We start from the raw sequence: 16,198 nt of genomic DNA, 5'->3' as shown, positions 1-16,198 counted from the left end.
GAGCCGGTATTTTTCTTGGGACTTCGTAACGATATTCTACGCTGAAAGATCAGATCAAGAGGGGCGATGCACAATTCCTTGTTGTCTTCTCTTTTCGGGACTCCCAGTTCCCGCGCTGTGAAAAACAGACGGGGCAGATTCAACGGACCGGCCGGCACCATTTTCCTCGTACGCCGTCCTTTTTTTTTTCTCCGCGTGAATAACGTGCTCCGACAAGAGTGGAGAAGTACTCGAATAAACACATCTCAACAACAACAGTATGCTCGAGCGTCGTTACAATAACAGCCGCCTACTCGTAGATGTTGCAAGAGAAAACCAATTCGTAAGTCATCCGAAGTAATACCCTGGAGCTTGTGGATGAAAGATCACGCTTAAGGCAATATGCGGGCGTGACCCCAACGATCCACGTTTTCTTCCGAGAGATGGCGCGGCATAACGGCAGAATGATACGAGATTCTTGTCATTGCGGTTTCCCAGGCTCACGTACGCGAACAAAGACAAATTCGAAATTCGTTTCACAAACCAGGATAGTAAGGGTGCCGAGTGTTATGTTAAACGATTCAGGCAAATAAAATGTGATTTAGCTGCGACATTTCAACAACATTTAAAGAAAGTTAATGGAGGACAAGATAATGTCTCAATGACATATACGCACAATTCTCTCTAAAAAAAAGAAGAAAAAGCGCCTTGCGTTTTCTAGTAAACGCTCAGTTGTTTCTCGAAGATGCGTACCTTCTCGTCTTTATAACTCCTCTCTTTAGCAGCCATACGTGCGCGTCATCAGATTCCAACGGGCTATGCTGACCCCGAAACACGCTCCCGCTTCGCATTACTGGCAACAGCTGTCAGCCCCGTCTACAGCGGTGCAGCAAGTGCACGAGTGTGCTGCTATCTTGAACGTGGCCAAAATCGACCGCACCAAAGGGAAAATGTTCCCCAATTTCGCGCCGATGCCGACGCACGCTAGCTAGCGGGTCCATGCATAGCGCGCAGATCGCGCCTCTAAGAGAATGTGCCATTCTGCTGCTCGTCGTGTCGTGAGGTGGAGAGTTCGATTCCTGCCAGCAGCGACAGAATTCCGATGGGGGACGAATCAAGAGGCGCTTTTCTAAAAGTTCAGTGCACAACACAAAAAATCCCAACTTTCATTCTTAGAGCTTTCCTTTACGACATTCTTCTCCTTCATAGCCAGGATATCACTTTCAGACGATAAAACAAATAAACAAACAAACAAGGAAGGAAGGAAGGAAGGAAGCAAGCAAGCAAGCAAAGAATCAATTAAAATATATAAATAGACTTATCGGCCTGTGGAAGAAACATAAAATAAATAAATAAATAAGTAAATAAATAAATAAATAAATAAATAAATATTAGGGCCTCTCATTCAGCGTCATGAAAGAAAATATCAGTTACAATTTAGTGGTAAACGGTAGAGAAATGCGTTAGCATTACGTCGCACCTCTTTTGAGCTCCCGGATCCATGAGTAAAACCGCGTTCACCAGATCACAAGTTGCTGTTCAGCAGCTTACTCGTCTCACACCCTGCCGCTTCGAGGAGCGAAGCGAAATTGACGCTGGTCCGTTCCATATGTGCTTGGTGGGGCAAAAGCACACGGTTCCTTCTTGGGCAATTCTGGAAGGAACCAGGCGATCTTATATCATTAGTTCTTGCACACAAAATCTGCCACGTACCTTCACTTCCACATATACAACGCTTTGGTACTATCTGCGAAGTTTCTGAAGAACCGAATGCAACTCATGGCTGCTCGGACCTTCGCCGCGCTGATCATCATGGTAGGAAATGAACTGTACAGCCACCACACTTGCTTGATAAAAGGTGTGGAGGCGGCCGTGTGGTTTCTAGTGTGTCTTTCTTCTCTCCTATTTAACGAAGGATCCAAATAGTGACGATGAATCGTCCGTACGCATATGTGCACCGACGCGTTTGCAAATAAAACACGTTTTGGTTCCTGAATCAAAGCATGCGAACGCAAGAGCTGTGCCTGAGAAAACCCCCAGAGCGACTCTAATCCATTCGAGTACACGTAGGCAGAATGAAGACAGAAGTTCGTGTGGCCTGTTTACTTTGTTAGAAAAGTTCGTCAGTTTGGTAACAGTGTCATCGATGACTTGGGCATATTATGCTCCAGCCTTACGATGACGTTTGTAAACGCAAGTAGGTTGAAAATCTCAGGTGTTCGTCAAGCGCTTTAAGTATGCAAGATGTTCCGTGCAGTTCTCTGCCTGAAGCCGCACAAGTTGTGTCGCCTTCGAGTTGCCACTACATCTGCTAGGATTGCATGGGTGCCGGAGTGCTTTGATTTCGGCGGTGTGTTACTGCGCTCTCACTAAATAGGCAGCCATTGTAAATCACAGATAGCGTCAGATCCATTAACTCATTTGGTTGATCGTTGTCATTTAGCCTTAGAGGCTGTTGAGAATTTTCTATTTTTCGCCTTTTCTCTCTTTTACGGAAGCGAGTTTAAACATCAAACAAGCGCGTGCCCTTAAAGTTGTTTTCGCCTCGTAAGTACCACTACTGCGGGCGTGCATCCTCTACAGGGGCCCAACAGTTGAACGGCGTGCCTTGGTACGAGTGACTAGCTGTTTGATTGATTGATTGATTGATTGATTGATTGTAAGAAAATTGATAACTAGAATAGTTGGTTTACTTGCGCCTTCAAACTGTCAAAGCGCACAAAGACGAGGAACGAAGAGAGTGGATTGATTGATTTTACGTCCGGAAAGTTTTACGTGGAATGTCAGAGAAGCCCGGAGGAGGAGGCTTCAAATCAGCTTAGACCATCATTAACGTGCGCATAAAATTAGTTAGCGGTTTTGGGTTTCACCCCCATTGCATGCGGTCAGCTCGGCCAGTAACCGAACCCGCGACTTCATGTTCGGCAGCAGAAAGGCATAGTAGAACCGAGTCCCACGTCGGGTGACGAACGGCAGGACAGAAATGCCACCCTCCCCTGCGCATCCTGTTACATTCAGCGTGGGCATGCTCTCAGACACTAGAGTTAAAAAGAGCCGCTGAAAAGCAAACAGAATCGTAGCCACTACAAACGCCAATTCAATAGCTTCACCATAGCGCCTATGCTGACTGCACGAGCGCATGCGGCCATGGAAGCAGTAGCACGTGCCGTGGGTGGAAGCACGTGGCCCGCGCGTCCCGCCAGGGGCGCTGCCGTGAGAGGCGGCGCTGCCGGTCACGTGGTGCAACCGCCGCGGCCGAAGAGGAGGGGTCTCGGTGGCCGCGATGTGGGCACACGCGTTCCGGCCGGCCTGCCATGAGGGCCTCCGCCGATGGAGACGACGACGACGGAGCCCCCCGTGCTGCTGATGCTGCTGCTCTTCGGATGCCTCGCTTCGCTGCTGCCCGGTGAGAGGCGCCTCGATTTTTATCTGCCTCGCGTCGGCCACGATGGGCCCTTACGTAAACGCGGGGGCACGTATTGCGAATCACGTAACTGGCACGTGCAGAGAGGATATAGTCATCTTTAAATATTATTAAGCTTCACAATCTGCGTGTAAATTTGTCTGCGCTACATAGGGAAGCTTAGCAGTCTGTTCCACGATCTTGTGTCGACGAAGAAAAAAGTGGCATCCACCTAAAAGTACTGAGGAGCTCGAAGAAAAAATTGTGTGCGTTGTCCAGAAAGGAAAGTTGGCCAATAAAGCAGAATTCATCCTTCTTCGGGGATCGAACCCGGTGCATCGACCGACCATACGGTGCAGTCGCTCTACGAAATAGTACCGGTTTGTTTCTAACATTCAGACAGTGAGAAAAAACTTCCCTTTACATAAAACTTCCTCGGCTTTAACGATTTCGGCGGAATTAGTTTTCTTAATCTCACGCTCATAGTTAATGGAAATGACTTCAAACATTTGTTCATCGTCGTTGTCCGGCAAGCGTGCTCTGTCTCGGCTAAAAAGCGGAGCTGGAAAGCTTGTTTCACTAACTTGCGTACATTTCTAGCATAAATGAGCGGGTCACAAGTTTCTGTAATAAAGCTTTTCCATCCAACCATATAATTGAAAGAATTTACTAGTTTACGATTATGATTTTGTATGTGTGTGTGTGATAAGCTTAGTCCGTATGCGCTCAATAAAGGAAGTTGGTTTTTTTCCCCTGTCTCGTGTTCATCTATAACAGAATGAACTTCCAGCATTTAGATAGAATCCGCTGTCTCGTGTTCATCTTTAATAGAACGAACTTCAAACGTTTTGTTAGGATCTTTCCTTGTTATTCCAGCAAAAAGCAAGAAAGCGTTGCAATTATCTAAACTACCATAATATGATCACTTTCGGCTTGTGTCAGTGGAACGCATGCATCGCAATTAATTTAACCGCGGCCTCTTCGGTACTCCGATTGATCATCGCCATCGTCAGGCCAATTTATGCCAACTGCAGGACGAAGGCCTCTCCCAGCGATCTCCAATGATCTTTTTCTCATATTAGCTATCAGCTATCAGCTGCGGTTTTCCTAATCTATTCACGCCGCTTAATTTTCTGCCCTCCGCAAGTGCGTTTACCTCCCATAGTCACCCGTTATGTTACTATAGATGACCACCAGTTGTTATCCGTTCTGCGAAAGTGGGCTTCATCGTCTTGATCTTAAGTAAAATATCTATTCAAATGTCAATCACCCCCAGCGTAGGGTAGCAAACCGGGCGCTCGCCTGGCTGACCATCCCTCCTTTACTTACCTCGCTTTCCATCTCTCCAGGCCGCTGACGTTTTCTCTCTAATTCACATTGCTGTCGTCCGGTCTGTCCTTTAGTTTAGCTTTAGTTCTACAGCGGATAGGTTAACGAGTTCTACCTCACTTAAAAAGAAATTAATTCAGTTCTGGGATTTTATGGTCCAAAACCACGATATGATTGCGAGGAAGGCCCGTAGCAGGAGACCTGGACCTCTTTAACGTGCACCCCATTTCATAAATGGAATACAGTTTGTGCGTTCAAAGCACACTGCCGTGCTCGCACTGCGCGGACTGAAGCAAATGAGCGAGTGACGAATTGTGGACACGACGCAGAGAAGAGCACTCGCTCGCCACCCCACCACCCTCTTTTTTTTTTTTCGCCAGATTGCCGCGCGGGAGTGACCGACGGTGGCACGCGAAGCGCAACAGATTGCCTCCGAGAAGGATGGATGAGCGCTCTGTCGAGCGAACGGGCCATCGCGTTGGCGCGCACGACAGGTTGACAGGGCTGAGCGCACCGGAAGCGCTGACGCGTGTGCCGGAAGCCACGGTGTAGCCAGAGCTCTTGCGCAACGACGTCCCCTATAAGCTTCGCTTTCGGAGCAGCCTGGGCGTCCCGTATTGTTTCCACGCCCGTTGCTGGGGGTGGGGGATGCGACGAACAGTTCTTTGGCCGCGTGCGAATAAAGCCGCTTTATCGCAAAACACAGCACGCCGTGACAAGAATGGTAGAGCCGAGGAAGAGACGTCTGTAAAGTCAGCGCTCGACTCGAACGCGGGCGTTTGACACGATAACTGTAGACGAGAGTTAGGTGAAGGCCGGTCGCCTGAGTAAACGCCGGAAGTCAGATGTTTTAACGAGTACGCAGCAACACTGCAGCCAAACAACATAAAAAAACAACTCGAATGCTTCGTTTGAAAAGATTACTGTAAGCCCACCGTCATCAGTTAACACGGAAGTCCGTTGTTTTCTAGTGAGTGCGCCGCGACATACTTGAACAAGTCACGACTCATAAATATTTAGGGGTTCGTATAACTGATAATATTTCATGGCAACTTCACGTCGATCATATTGTTAGCAATGCTTGGTTACTTCCGCCGTAACTTTTCTATGGCTCTATCTTCACTAAAGCTACTACTTTACAAAACTCTAGTGCAATATAAACTATAGTACGCAAGCTCGGCATGTGACCTGGGCCTCGAAATTCTTGCTATCAATTAGAATCGGCACACAATCGCAGCGCCCGTTTTGTATTGGATAACTTCACTCGCACTGCTAGCGTAAGTGCAATGAAAAGTACCTTGAATCTTCCCAGTCTTTTCCTTCGTAAAAAACTGTAGCGATTGCTGCTTTTGCACAAGATTTATTACCATAATCACCAACTAAAAAGAGATCTTCTTTCTGAGCCATCATTAATATCACCTCGCACAGATCATTGCCATAAGGTACGCATTCCATATTGCCGGATGAATACGTATTTTTACTCATTTATAGCGGAGACGGCCAGCGATTGGAACCACCTGCCCACCTCTGTTGTCGATATTTCTGACACTTGTTTGTTTAAAACCGCCTCGCAAAACTACGTGTTTGAATAATCTGCCTGGTTACCTGTTGTGTTCTTGCGTTTCGTGTAAACTTGTGCTTTTCATCTCTGTTTTTCATAATGCTTTCTTTTTAGTGTACTATGACTAAAACCCTTAATTTTTTTACTCCCTTCTGTGACGTCCTGCTGGGGCCTTGAAGGTATCGAAATAATAAATAAATAAATAAATAAATAAATAAATAAATAAATAAATAAATAAATAAAGTACAGCTTATCTATAAAAACAAAGCAATGAACGATGTAGAAAGACAACGTGAAAAAATATAGGATGCAATGCTACTGGTCAACCTGAGAAGCAGCGATTATTATAGTTCGGGGCATTATTGCGCCTAGTAAAACGCAGACACTCTCGCATGATAACAAGCAGCAGAAAATATTAGAACCGACGCGCGAACAGTCTGCTTTGAAGAACTGCCACTTTGCGTCCCTCAATTCCTTACTCCTCCTTTCACTTCTAATTCACGGCTGCTTCTCATGATTGCTTTCATCTCGACGTTGCTTTACTATCGTCTCGGGCACCGCAACACGACACGCAACCGCTTGCTTGTGAGGCACCGCTGGCAAATCGCCGATGTCATGCAGGCACGTCGGATGGAGCATAAAATTTCGGAAGCTAAGGTTCCAGGTGCGGTGCCGATTGGGGTGTCTTCTTGCGGCCAACCTTCTGCAAATTCTCATTTTTTTCCATTGGCACGAAAACGTGATGACGGCGATCATTAGCGGTGAGCTACTACGACGACGTCGTACAGTCAGCACGTATACGGCACCGTCGCAAATTCAACAATAAATTTGTTATAACTGCTACCGCCGTAGAATTTCACCAGGTATGCAAAAAAAATCGTACATGCGTATGACGAGGATGATGTAAAATAAGCAAAGCTCGCGCGCAGAACAAGCACCGATTCCTTGGCACTCCTGCTCACAACTTGCCTTCAATGCAGCTTTAGCGTTTCATACTCCGCATGCAATGACATTATAGCTACACAGGTCGGGAAGGCTTGTGTTCTATCACCTGTGGATGAGCGTGTCTTCCACTTATGGACGCCATGCGCATTCTACTGAGCAACATGAAAACTCCGTCGGCACAGCGCACTGCATGTGCTGGACACCTTGAGTCCGGTGCTTGCGGCTCTAGGGTAAAACCACGGCTCTAGAGGTGCCGTCATTTCAAGAGGAGGTCAAGAATGCATCTGTCTTTCAGTGGAATGCCAGAGGGCTTACGCATGTACGACTTTAGACAGTTTGTCTTCACGCACCAATTCCCCATTATCGTGATTTGCGAGCCCAACCTGTCAGCTCCCACCAGGCTGTCCGGGTATGAGTGCTTTATGTCCTCTACCCACGGAGAGTGCAGCAAGGTTGTTGCATTTATACGCCGTGACTTGACTTCTTGGCATCACCCACTGCCTCCTGACGAAGTAAATCAATACGTTTGCTTAACAGTGAAGAAGAAAAAGCTGACGTTCACAATTCTTGGAGCCTACTTTATCTCCAACAAGTCGTCTAGATTGTGACCTCTTACGGGGAATTTTTACATCTATGCCACAGCCGTGGGGGATCACTGGCGACTTTAATGCCCACCATTACCAATGGGGAAGCTCCAAAGTGAACTCTAAAGGCAGAAAGTTAGTGGCCTTTGCCTCTGAACGCCGCGAATTTTGCCTGTCAAATGATGGAAGCCCTACTTATCTGCGTGGATCAGCGTATAGTAGCTGCTTGGACCTTACCTTCGTTTCACATTCGCTTTCGAGAAGAGTGCACTAGTTTTAGGATTTAGAAACGCGGGGTAGGGACCACATCCCAACTTATTTGAAGATCGAAGGTTTGACTAGCTCTAAGTCCTCCAGAACCGTCCAGTGCACCGATTGGCCTAAATACAAAATAATCATGGAAGACTGTTGTCGTGACGGCACCTCCTATAACCTACAGGGCGCGATAAAGGATGCCATACAAACAACCACGCATTCGCTTTTGAAGAGTTCGGCCCGCACTGATTTCGACATCGAACTCGAGAAACTTCGAGCACTTTGCCGTCGTGCGGAACGAAGATATAGACGCACGAAGTCCGTCATGATTTTAAATTGGCTAGAAGAACACCAAAGAAAATACAGCGTGACATGAACAAGATGGCTTCGTGACAATTGGTATCCTTTTGCGAGTCCTTGGATCGGCGAAAACCTTTATCACTTATATGGAGGGCTCTTCGTAGCCTTCGCACAATCTTCGGTCAGCGCCATCCGTTTAAATCTCTGGCACTCCATCTACAATATAGAGATATTGACGTCGCTCAATCTTTCTGCAGAAAGATTGCTGGCAAAGCAAATTCCGATGGATCGGGTACGGGAACGCTCGACCACCCACTGTTCTCACGTGATCCCCGCATGGAATGCCCTTTTTCTATGGAAGAACTAGACACTGCGCTGGCCTTGTGCAGGCGTTCTTCAGGGCCAGGACGCTCTTCAGGGCCAGGACCTGACGGCATTACATACCGTGCCATCTGTAACCTAGGAGACCAAGATAGGAAGGCACTCTTGCTCCTATACTGCAACTCCTGTCAGACGGATACGGTTCCGCAAGAATGGAAGTCAACTCGCCTCATTCCACTTCTCAAAGCTGGCAAGTCGCCTTTGGACATTTCTGCATACCGGCCGATCGCATTTGCCAGCTGCGTCGGCAAAACAATGGAAAGAATGATTTTAACACATCTGGAATGGTACTTAGAGTACTATGAAATCTACCCTGATGCTATGGCCGGATTCAGGCGTGGCCGTTCGTCAACAGACAGCGTTGTCGACTTGGTAACATTTGTGCAACACCAGAAGGCCTGTGAACGACAATCCGATGCTCTGTTTTTAGAAGTTAAAGGAGCTTATGATAATGTCACCCATAAAGCCATCCTTTGCGCGTTATAAGCCGTAGGACTTGGTGGTAAAATATATATGTGGGTGTGCAACTACTTACAGAGGAGATCATTCTACGTGTACACAGAAAATGGCCCGGCATCCGAGCATTACGGTAGCCGAGGAGTGCCTCAAGGGGGATTGCTTAACCCGACGCTTTCAATCTAATCCTTATTGGGTTAGTTGACAACCGGCCAAGCACCGTACGACTTTCCATCTATGCGGAAGACAACTGCATTTGAGCATCAGGTGTAGCACGACTTCAGTTTCGCGCTCTGCTTCAGAAGGCAGCCACAATGACATCTTGCTACCTTAGTCAACACGGTCTTGAAATTTCATGCGGAAAGTGCGCAATGGTGGCATTCATGAGGAAGCCAATGTCTGCTTACGGCATATCAATTAACGGACAACTTGTGCCATACAGCAGAAGTCACAGGTTCTTGGGAGTCGTAATTGACAGAGACCTGTCTTGGACTCCGCATGTGAATTACGTGAAAAAGCGGCGGACTGCTGTCTGTCAGTTGTTCGGGTTCCTTGCAGGAAAAAGTTGGGGAGTATCTATACACGCTATGTTACAGCTGTACATAGTGTTGTTCGTTGGATCCCTGCGGTACAGCCTGCCTGCAATATCGAACACCTGCAAGACTAACCTGCGTACGATTCACAGCATTCAAGCCCAAGACGAAGCCTTTGGCTTACCACGCAGTGCGTCAACGGCTGAAACCATTGCCACTGCGCAGGATCACCAAATCACGACGCCCATTACAGTTGAGACAATGCGTGTCCATCTCAGACGTTAGGCTCGGACCCCTTCCCACCACTTGGCGAGCCTCACTGCTGAAAGACCCTGCTCGACATTTAGCGCTACTGTCAGTGCACATCGTGCGTCCTTTACTTCAGGGCAGGCACCTACGGCCAAGTCGGTGTTTCCTCCGTGGTGTTTGAGCCGTCCACAAGTTCCACATGATTCCAGGCATACAGAAGAAGCCAGATGTACCAGCCCCTGCTTTTAAACAACTGAGCTTACTCCTCTTGCACGAAAAGTACAGCAACCACGTCGTGCACATCTACACCGATGGATCGGCTACGTCGTCCAGTTCTGGCGGTGCGGTGGTTATACCAATGCGAGGAATAACACTGTAGTTCAAGACATCCAAGACATCGCATTTCACGACCTCAACGGTGGCAGAACTAACGGCTCTGCGTCGTGCACTGGAATTCATTGATTCTGAAAGACTTAGAAAATGGGATGTGTTCTGTGATTCAAAACCGGCAATACAGTGCACGCAGTCACTTTTCCGACGCGGATGTCATGAACAGCTGACATACGAAATCATGAAACTTCACCATCACGCCCAACAAACAGGTCACGAGGTTATCTTTCAACGGGTACCTGGCCATTGTGGAATCAGTGGCAATGATTCTGCCGATAACGCTGCTCGCATATCACATCAAGATGAACACAGCGCTCCAATTTCGCTTTCGAGGACAGACGCCGCAAGGCAGCTTCGACATCTGGCACACAGTCTCTCACTGACTCAGTGGAATTCGCAAAACTTAAGACTTACCCGACTGCATCGATTAAACCCCTCACTGCAACTTCGACCTTCATTTGGACTTCCTCGACGTGAAGCTACGCTTCTCTGTCGCCTTTGGTTAAATGTTGCCTTCACAAAGGCATACTCTACATTAATTGTAGTGACCGACAGTGCAGCATGCGAGGCCTGCGGTACCGAAGAAAGCATCGACCACCTGCTGTGCCACTGTCCACGATATGCCCCAGAAAGACAAGAACTTGCTAACGCTCTCCAAAAACTGGACAATCGGCCGCTTTCCGTGCAGATGCTTCTGGGACACCGCCCCCATCGCTCGTCAGCCCGTAAAGCAGTGAAGGCACTTTTGCGCTTCTTGAGGACGACGGGCTTGTGTGAATGTCTGTGACTATTAGTGCAATTACTATTAGACTGCCCTCATCAACGAACTCACCGCTAATTTCCTAACTTTCCTTCCCTCCTCTCTCTCCCTGTCATCTTTGTTTTCCCCTTTCCCATTCCACCTATGTAGAGTAGCCAACCGGACGTTCTTCTGGTTAACCTCCCTGCCTTCTGCTTTTCTCTTTCCTTCCTTTCTTCCTTCCTGTATAGGATTAGAGTGTTTGAGCATATAGTCGCGGCGACATCCTTGACACGTATACATGTGACATGTTAGAGATAGACAAGCTTACTTAAAAGTCCATGAAACTATGCGTTAAATACGACCTCCGAGAAATAAATAACGCTTGTGCAAACCTTCGTCCGACATCGTAGCCGAGAATGCCACTTTGCGTAGGTACATAAAGTTCCGCGTCTCACCCAAGATAGAACGACAGGAAACTTCAGAGAGAGCGAGAGAGAGAGCAAGACAGAAGGCAGTAACTTTATCCTAGATTGCACCCGGTTCCCTACCCTACGCCGGGAAGAGAGAGCAAGCGGGCTCAAAGATGAGGAGAAAGGAAAACAACATAGACTGAACACGAACACCGTCGTACCTTCTTTGAAAGTATACGTACGAACGAGCTGAAACGAGCGTTATATTTTTGACATAGAAACTATCCACACAAGGAGATCCTGTATCCTCACGTTCAATAATATCCACAAGGTTGTGCACTGGGACGTGAACCCGTCGCGGTACTTAGTGGCTGCGGCGTGTTTCACTGCTAAGCATGATGTCGCGGGTTCGATTTCCGGCCGCGGCGGTCGCATTTAAATGTGGACGAAATGCGAAAAACGCCCGTGTGATTATATTTAGGTGCAGGTTAAAAAAAATCCCAGCTGGTCAAAAATAATCCGTATTTCCTCACTACGGCGTGCCTTATAATCATATCGTGGTTTTGGCGTCTAAAACCCCAGAATTTAATGAATATAACAAATAAATAAACTGGAGTGCGGAAATTTGTATGTACACCCATCGTGGTGATTCGGTGACTACGGCTTTCTGTTGCTTGGCACAGAGTCCTGCATGTCACTAAGAGCCTAATGCTAAAACGCCTCGTGCATTTAGGATTAGGTGCACGTTATAGTAACCGAGGTGGTCAGAACTTGTCCAAGACCTCCAATGCGGCGTCTGTCATTGCCCACGGCTCAACTTCGATACGTTATAATACGATACGATGCGTCAACTTGAATGCGTGCATATCTTGAAAGAAAGTGAACTTGCGGCTCATTGCTCACACCGCTCTTCACTGAGCGACACGGTTAGTGTCGTTCCGCTTAGGTTGGTCCAGACTCGTGTCGCGCGTCTCCGCGGCAAATATGCGCGCCAACTCATGGCCGGCACTGCAGTGCAATTGCACTGCAGTGCAATTTTTCTGCAGTGCAAGAAAAAAGAAAGAAAATGAGCTAATCTTTAACTCGAAAGATGCGGAGCTCTGGTAAATGAGTAAACCCAGGACGCGCACGCGAGCTGCTCGTTCCACCAACCCGTCGAGCGCGGACCTTTTGCTATGATGCGACTGATCGAAATTAGGACTTCGCTTCGCAAGCTCACTTTGCGGCGGATGGAGTTTGGCCGGCTCGTTGTGCACGCAATTTCGCCACGCTTTGCCGCGCATGAATCCATCGCCGAACTTATGCGCGTAACGAAGAAAGCGTTGTCGTGAGTACTCTTACGTGTTGACAAAGGGTTGCTCGCCCAACACGGGCCGCGTCCTGCGTGGGTTGTGAGTAAATGCGATTATCGATATTTCTTTGAAGCTGAAACTGAAAAGTTGAGCAATAAACTCGACAGTGGACCCTGCATGGCACGATAGGAGTTGTAGCGCGGTCACCACGAATCAATAAAGCAGTAGTTTCCAAAAGCAAGCATGCTGATTGAAACAGAGAATGGCTGAGAGAGAGAGAGAGAGAGTAAAGGAAGGCCATGTAAGTCTACGAAATGCACGTCGCGTTTGCCGCCTATAACACTGGTGCAAATGTGTTAGGAAAAGGGGGAAAAGATAGGAAAGGGAGAAGGAAACGTGTTGGCTGGCGCACACGCGGCGCTGCACGGAACGTCTACAAATTTGTCATTAGGGCTAGTCTAGTTCAGAAATTACAGCAATGCCCACACTGCTTTCTGTACCTCGCAATGCACAAGGCCAGAGTTCAATAACCTTTGTATATGTAAATAGTCTTCGGTCTAGACGATTTGACACAGCCCAAAGAACGTGCAGCTGGAAGATTAATGCACGTTAGCAGTCGCGGAGTCAGGGAGTGGTACACCAAACCACGTGCCCTTCCCACTCCCCCTCTACCTACCCGAAATTTTCGCTTTAGTTTGCGGAGTTCCCAGCCCGCTCCCCATTTTTTCCGCTTTCCCGTCCCCGACGGAGTAAATGCCCCCCCCCCCCCCCTCCCCGTAGACAATTTCTGGTTATGCCACTGGATGCTAGCCACAGTAATGCGTCCAGTTTGCAACCATACATGTTTCAGAGGGGGGGGGGGGGACGCATAGGGCTATAAGGCGGCAAAATTGAGTAGACTTCTACGCAAAGAGAACTGAACGACCCTGTATAGTCAAAGGTACTGACTTAAACCTATCAACCCTTTTGGGATCTCACGAGCAACAAGGTTACAGTTGAAATATTTTCCCTGTCCTACCCATCATTCATTCAATTTAGTGTTGTGAAGAAGCCGGTGACAGTGTATATTTTGCCGAAGTTTCCAATCACTAATTAATAAATCAATCCCTCAGCCGCCGCCTCTGTGATCGGTCAGAGTCGTACAGTTGTCGCAGCGTAAATGAAAGTGATTGTCTCTGGTCTTTAAAACTGAAGGAAATGGCACATTCCGTAGCCCATGGTCCTGTCAGAACTGCAAACATCGTAGGCAGCACTGTCAGCGATTCGAATAAGTGCGGTACAGGTGTCCATGCATAAGGAAGAATGGACGACGGCACAGAGACAGCATGACACATACACGAAGCGCCAGTATACGAACAATTTAAATAAAGATTACAGAGGCAATAAGTGCAGGTGATTCTGGTTCTGGAGATTCAATGCACAGTCACTTCCAGATATGGTGTTTCTTTAGACGATAACGAAATCGATGCAACGCGCATGCAGCGCTCGCCTGCTTCACAGATCCTTCTCACCTCAATGGCGCATGCGACTACTGCGCATGCGCCAATGTTTGGGCTGCATTTGTGGTGTTGACGCTGGAATGCGAGACGGCCCTCATACCTTTGGTAACTTTGTTCAGACACTGCCGCAGCCTTTCTGATCAGTGTGAAGTGACCATTCTGTCCTCTACCTATTGACGCTTGACAAATAGGCTCGCGTGGTTAATATTGGAAACTGGACAAGAGCGAGAAGTTGGACTATTTGTTCATAGAAGTCAGCTGCGTAAACAGTTGGGTTGCAGGGCAAGATGAAGATTACTAACACAGGCGCTAACTGTAAGCAGGTGGTTTAATTCGCACGGATAAACTGTAATACCTTCCCGTCTTTTATTTTTCATGTGTAAATGTCTTTATTATCTATAAACCACCGGAAATAACTTTTGTGTTGCTCACCTACCTGTGGTCCGGTAGCTAGCGCTGTTTTAACAGATTGCTTACGCAAACTGAAGCAAACTTTCACTGCGGCAGAGAAAACTAGCTTTACATGTGGTCGCTCTGCGATCTTTGTGATACTATGCGATACATGATGCGCGTAGGGAATTACGGCCAATTTTTCTATAGTTTTAGCTTTTTTCTTAATCAATTGCCTTGCTGTTGACTTTCTGCTTTTTCTTCGGTACAGAGACAAGAGCGTGTTCTTTGTAGCCTGTCACATTTGAACGCTCAATCAGTTGCCAAAAATCGATGTTGTGCTTGGTGCGGACATGACTAATCGACTGCATTCATGATGTACACCCGGCCACAAAACATTACGGACCATGAAATCTGAGAAAAAGCTGAATATCACCCCAGCCTCACAACGCAGGCTGGTATTTGCATTTCGGGCTTTGACTGGAATATGCTGACACCATCGTCGTATACAGTTTTACTGGCAGGCTGCTTGGGAATTAAACATTTTCTCAGATCCCGTGGTGACCGGGTGTACATATTAAGAATACTATGCCTGACGTGTCCAATACGAGCCGAGTTAAACGGAATCAGATGTAACTTTCTTAACCCTGCGTTTGTAGCCCCCGGTATATGCGGTCGATAGGTAAACGCAGTCGTAAGCCTAAAGATCTGAAAAGTGCATTCACTGAAGGCTTGCGGCAGTGATCTTTCACAAGAAACTGACACCTCTTAAAGACATCTAGAACACGTCCCTGTATCTAAAGCGGCGAAAGAAATCTGAGCCTGGTTAGGAAGGTTATAGCAAGGTGACCGATCAATGAACAACCTAAATCAAAAGACAATTTGCCCTAATTTTCTGACTGCAGCGTGCGTTGCACAACGTCAAAAGGTTTGCACAGCGACGTAGCCTTCTGTGCTCTATCAAGGCTAGCTAGCATCTTTAGAAGGTCTGACCCTGGTTCCAGCAAAGCTTCAACTGGCCGCACTGGCTGTATATACTCGTATATACCATTTCCTTCAGGGTGAGGAGAAAGGAAGAGAAACGCTCGTGTACTTACATTTAGGTTCGCATTTGAGAAGCCAAGTTGGTCGAAATATTTATTTACTCTATTTGTATACTTATACAACATGAAACGGAAAGTGCTTTTGTCGAGTGTAGTGGCGGTAAGTCAATGAAATGCCTCAGAAACCAAGTTAATCCGGAGTCATCCACTAAGCCGTCTTTCATAGTACCTGTGTGGCTTTGATGAGATGTTGCTTTGAGCAGCAAGGAGAGGAAAAGTAAGGGAGGTCAACCAGACTGGCATCCAGTTTGGTACCCTACCTTGAGGGTAAGGGAAAGTAGAAAGAGGAAAAGTGTGATAGGGTGAGCATTGCCCGCATAAGGCAGCATTCACTGCAGGACTACAATTCGGTAAGTGAATCATTGAATAAGTTAACATGAGCGTCTTCTTTATATTA

General features: G+C 47.3%; 1 protein-coding gene across 1 annotated transcript in view; it reads left to right on the top strand.

Annotated features, from left to right (window-relative positions):
* The first annotated feature begins 3,262 nt into the window (after window positions 1–3,262).
* The window catches only part of LOC142578955 (carbonic anhydrase-related protein 10-like), a 102,310-nt gene continuing 89,374 nt past the window's right edge, over window positions 3,263–16,198 (top strand). The window contains exon 1 of the mRNA XM_075688694.1: window positions 3,263–3,385. Within this exon, the coding sequence (XP_075544809.1) occupies window positions 3,310–3,385 (76 nt within the window). The 5' untranslated portion in view covers window positions 3,263–3,309. The remainder of the gene's footprint in view (window positions 3,386–16,198) is intronic.

This window comes from Dermacentor variabilis, chromosome 4, assembly GCF_050947875.1.
Source record: "Dermacentor variabilis isolate Ectoservices chromosome 4, ASM5094787v1, whole genome shotgun sequence".
NCBI classification, from domain to species: Eukaryota; Metazoa; Arthropoda; class Arachnida; order Ixodida; family Ixodidae; genus Dermacentor; species Dermacentor variabilis.
Note: the sequence above shows the minus strand (reverse complement) of the source record. Positions and strands in the feature narration are given on the sequence as shown.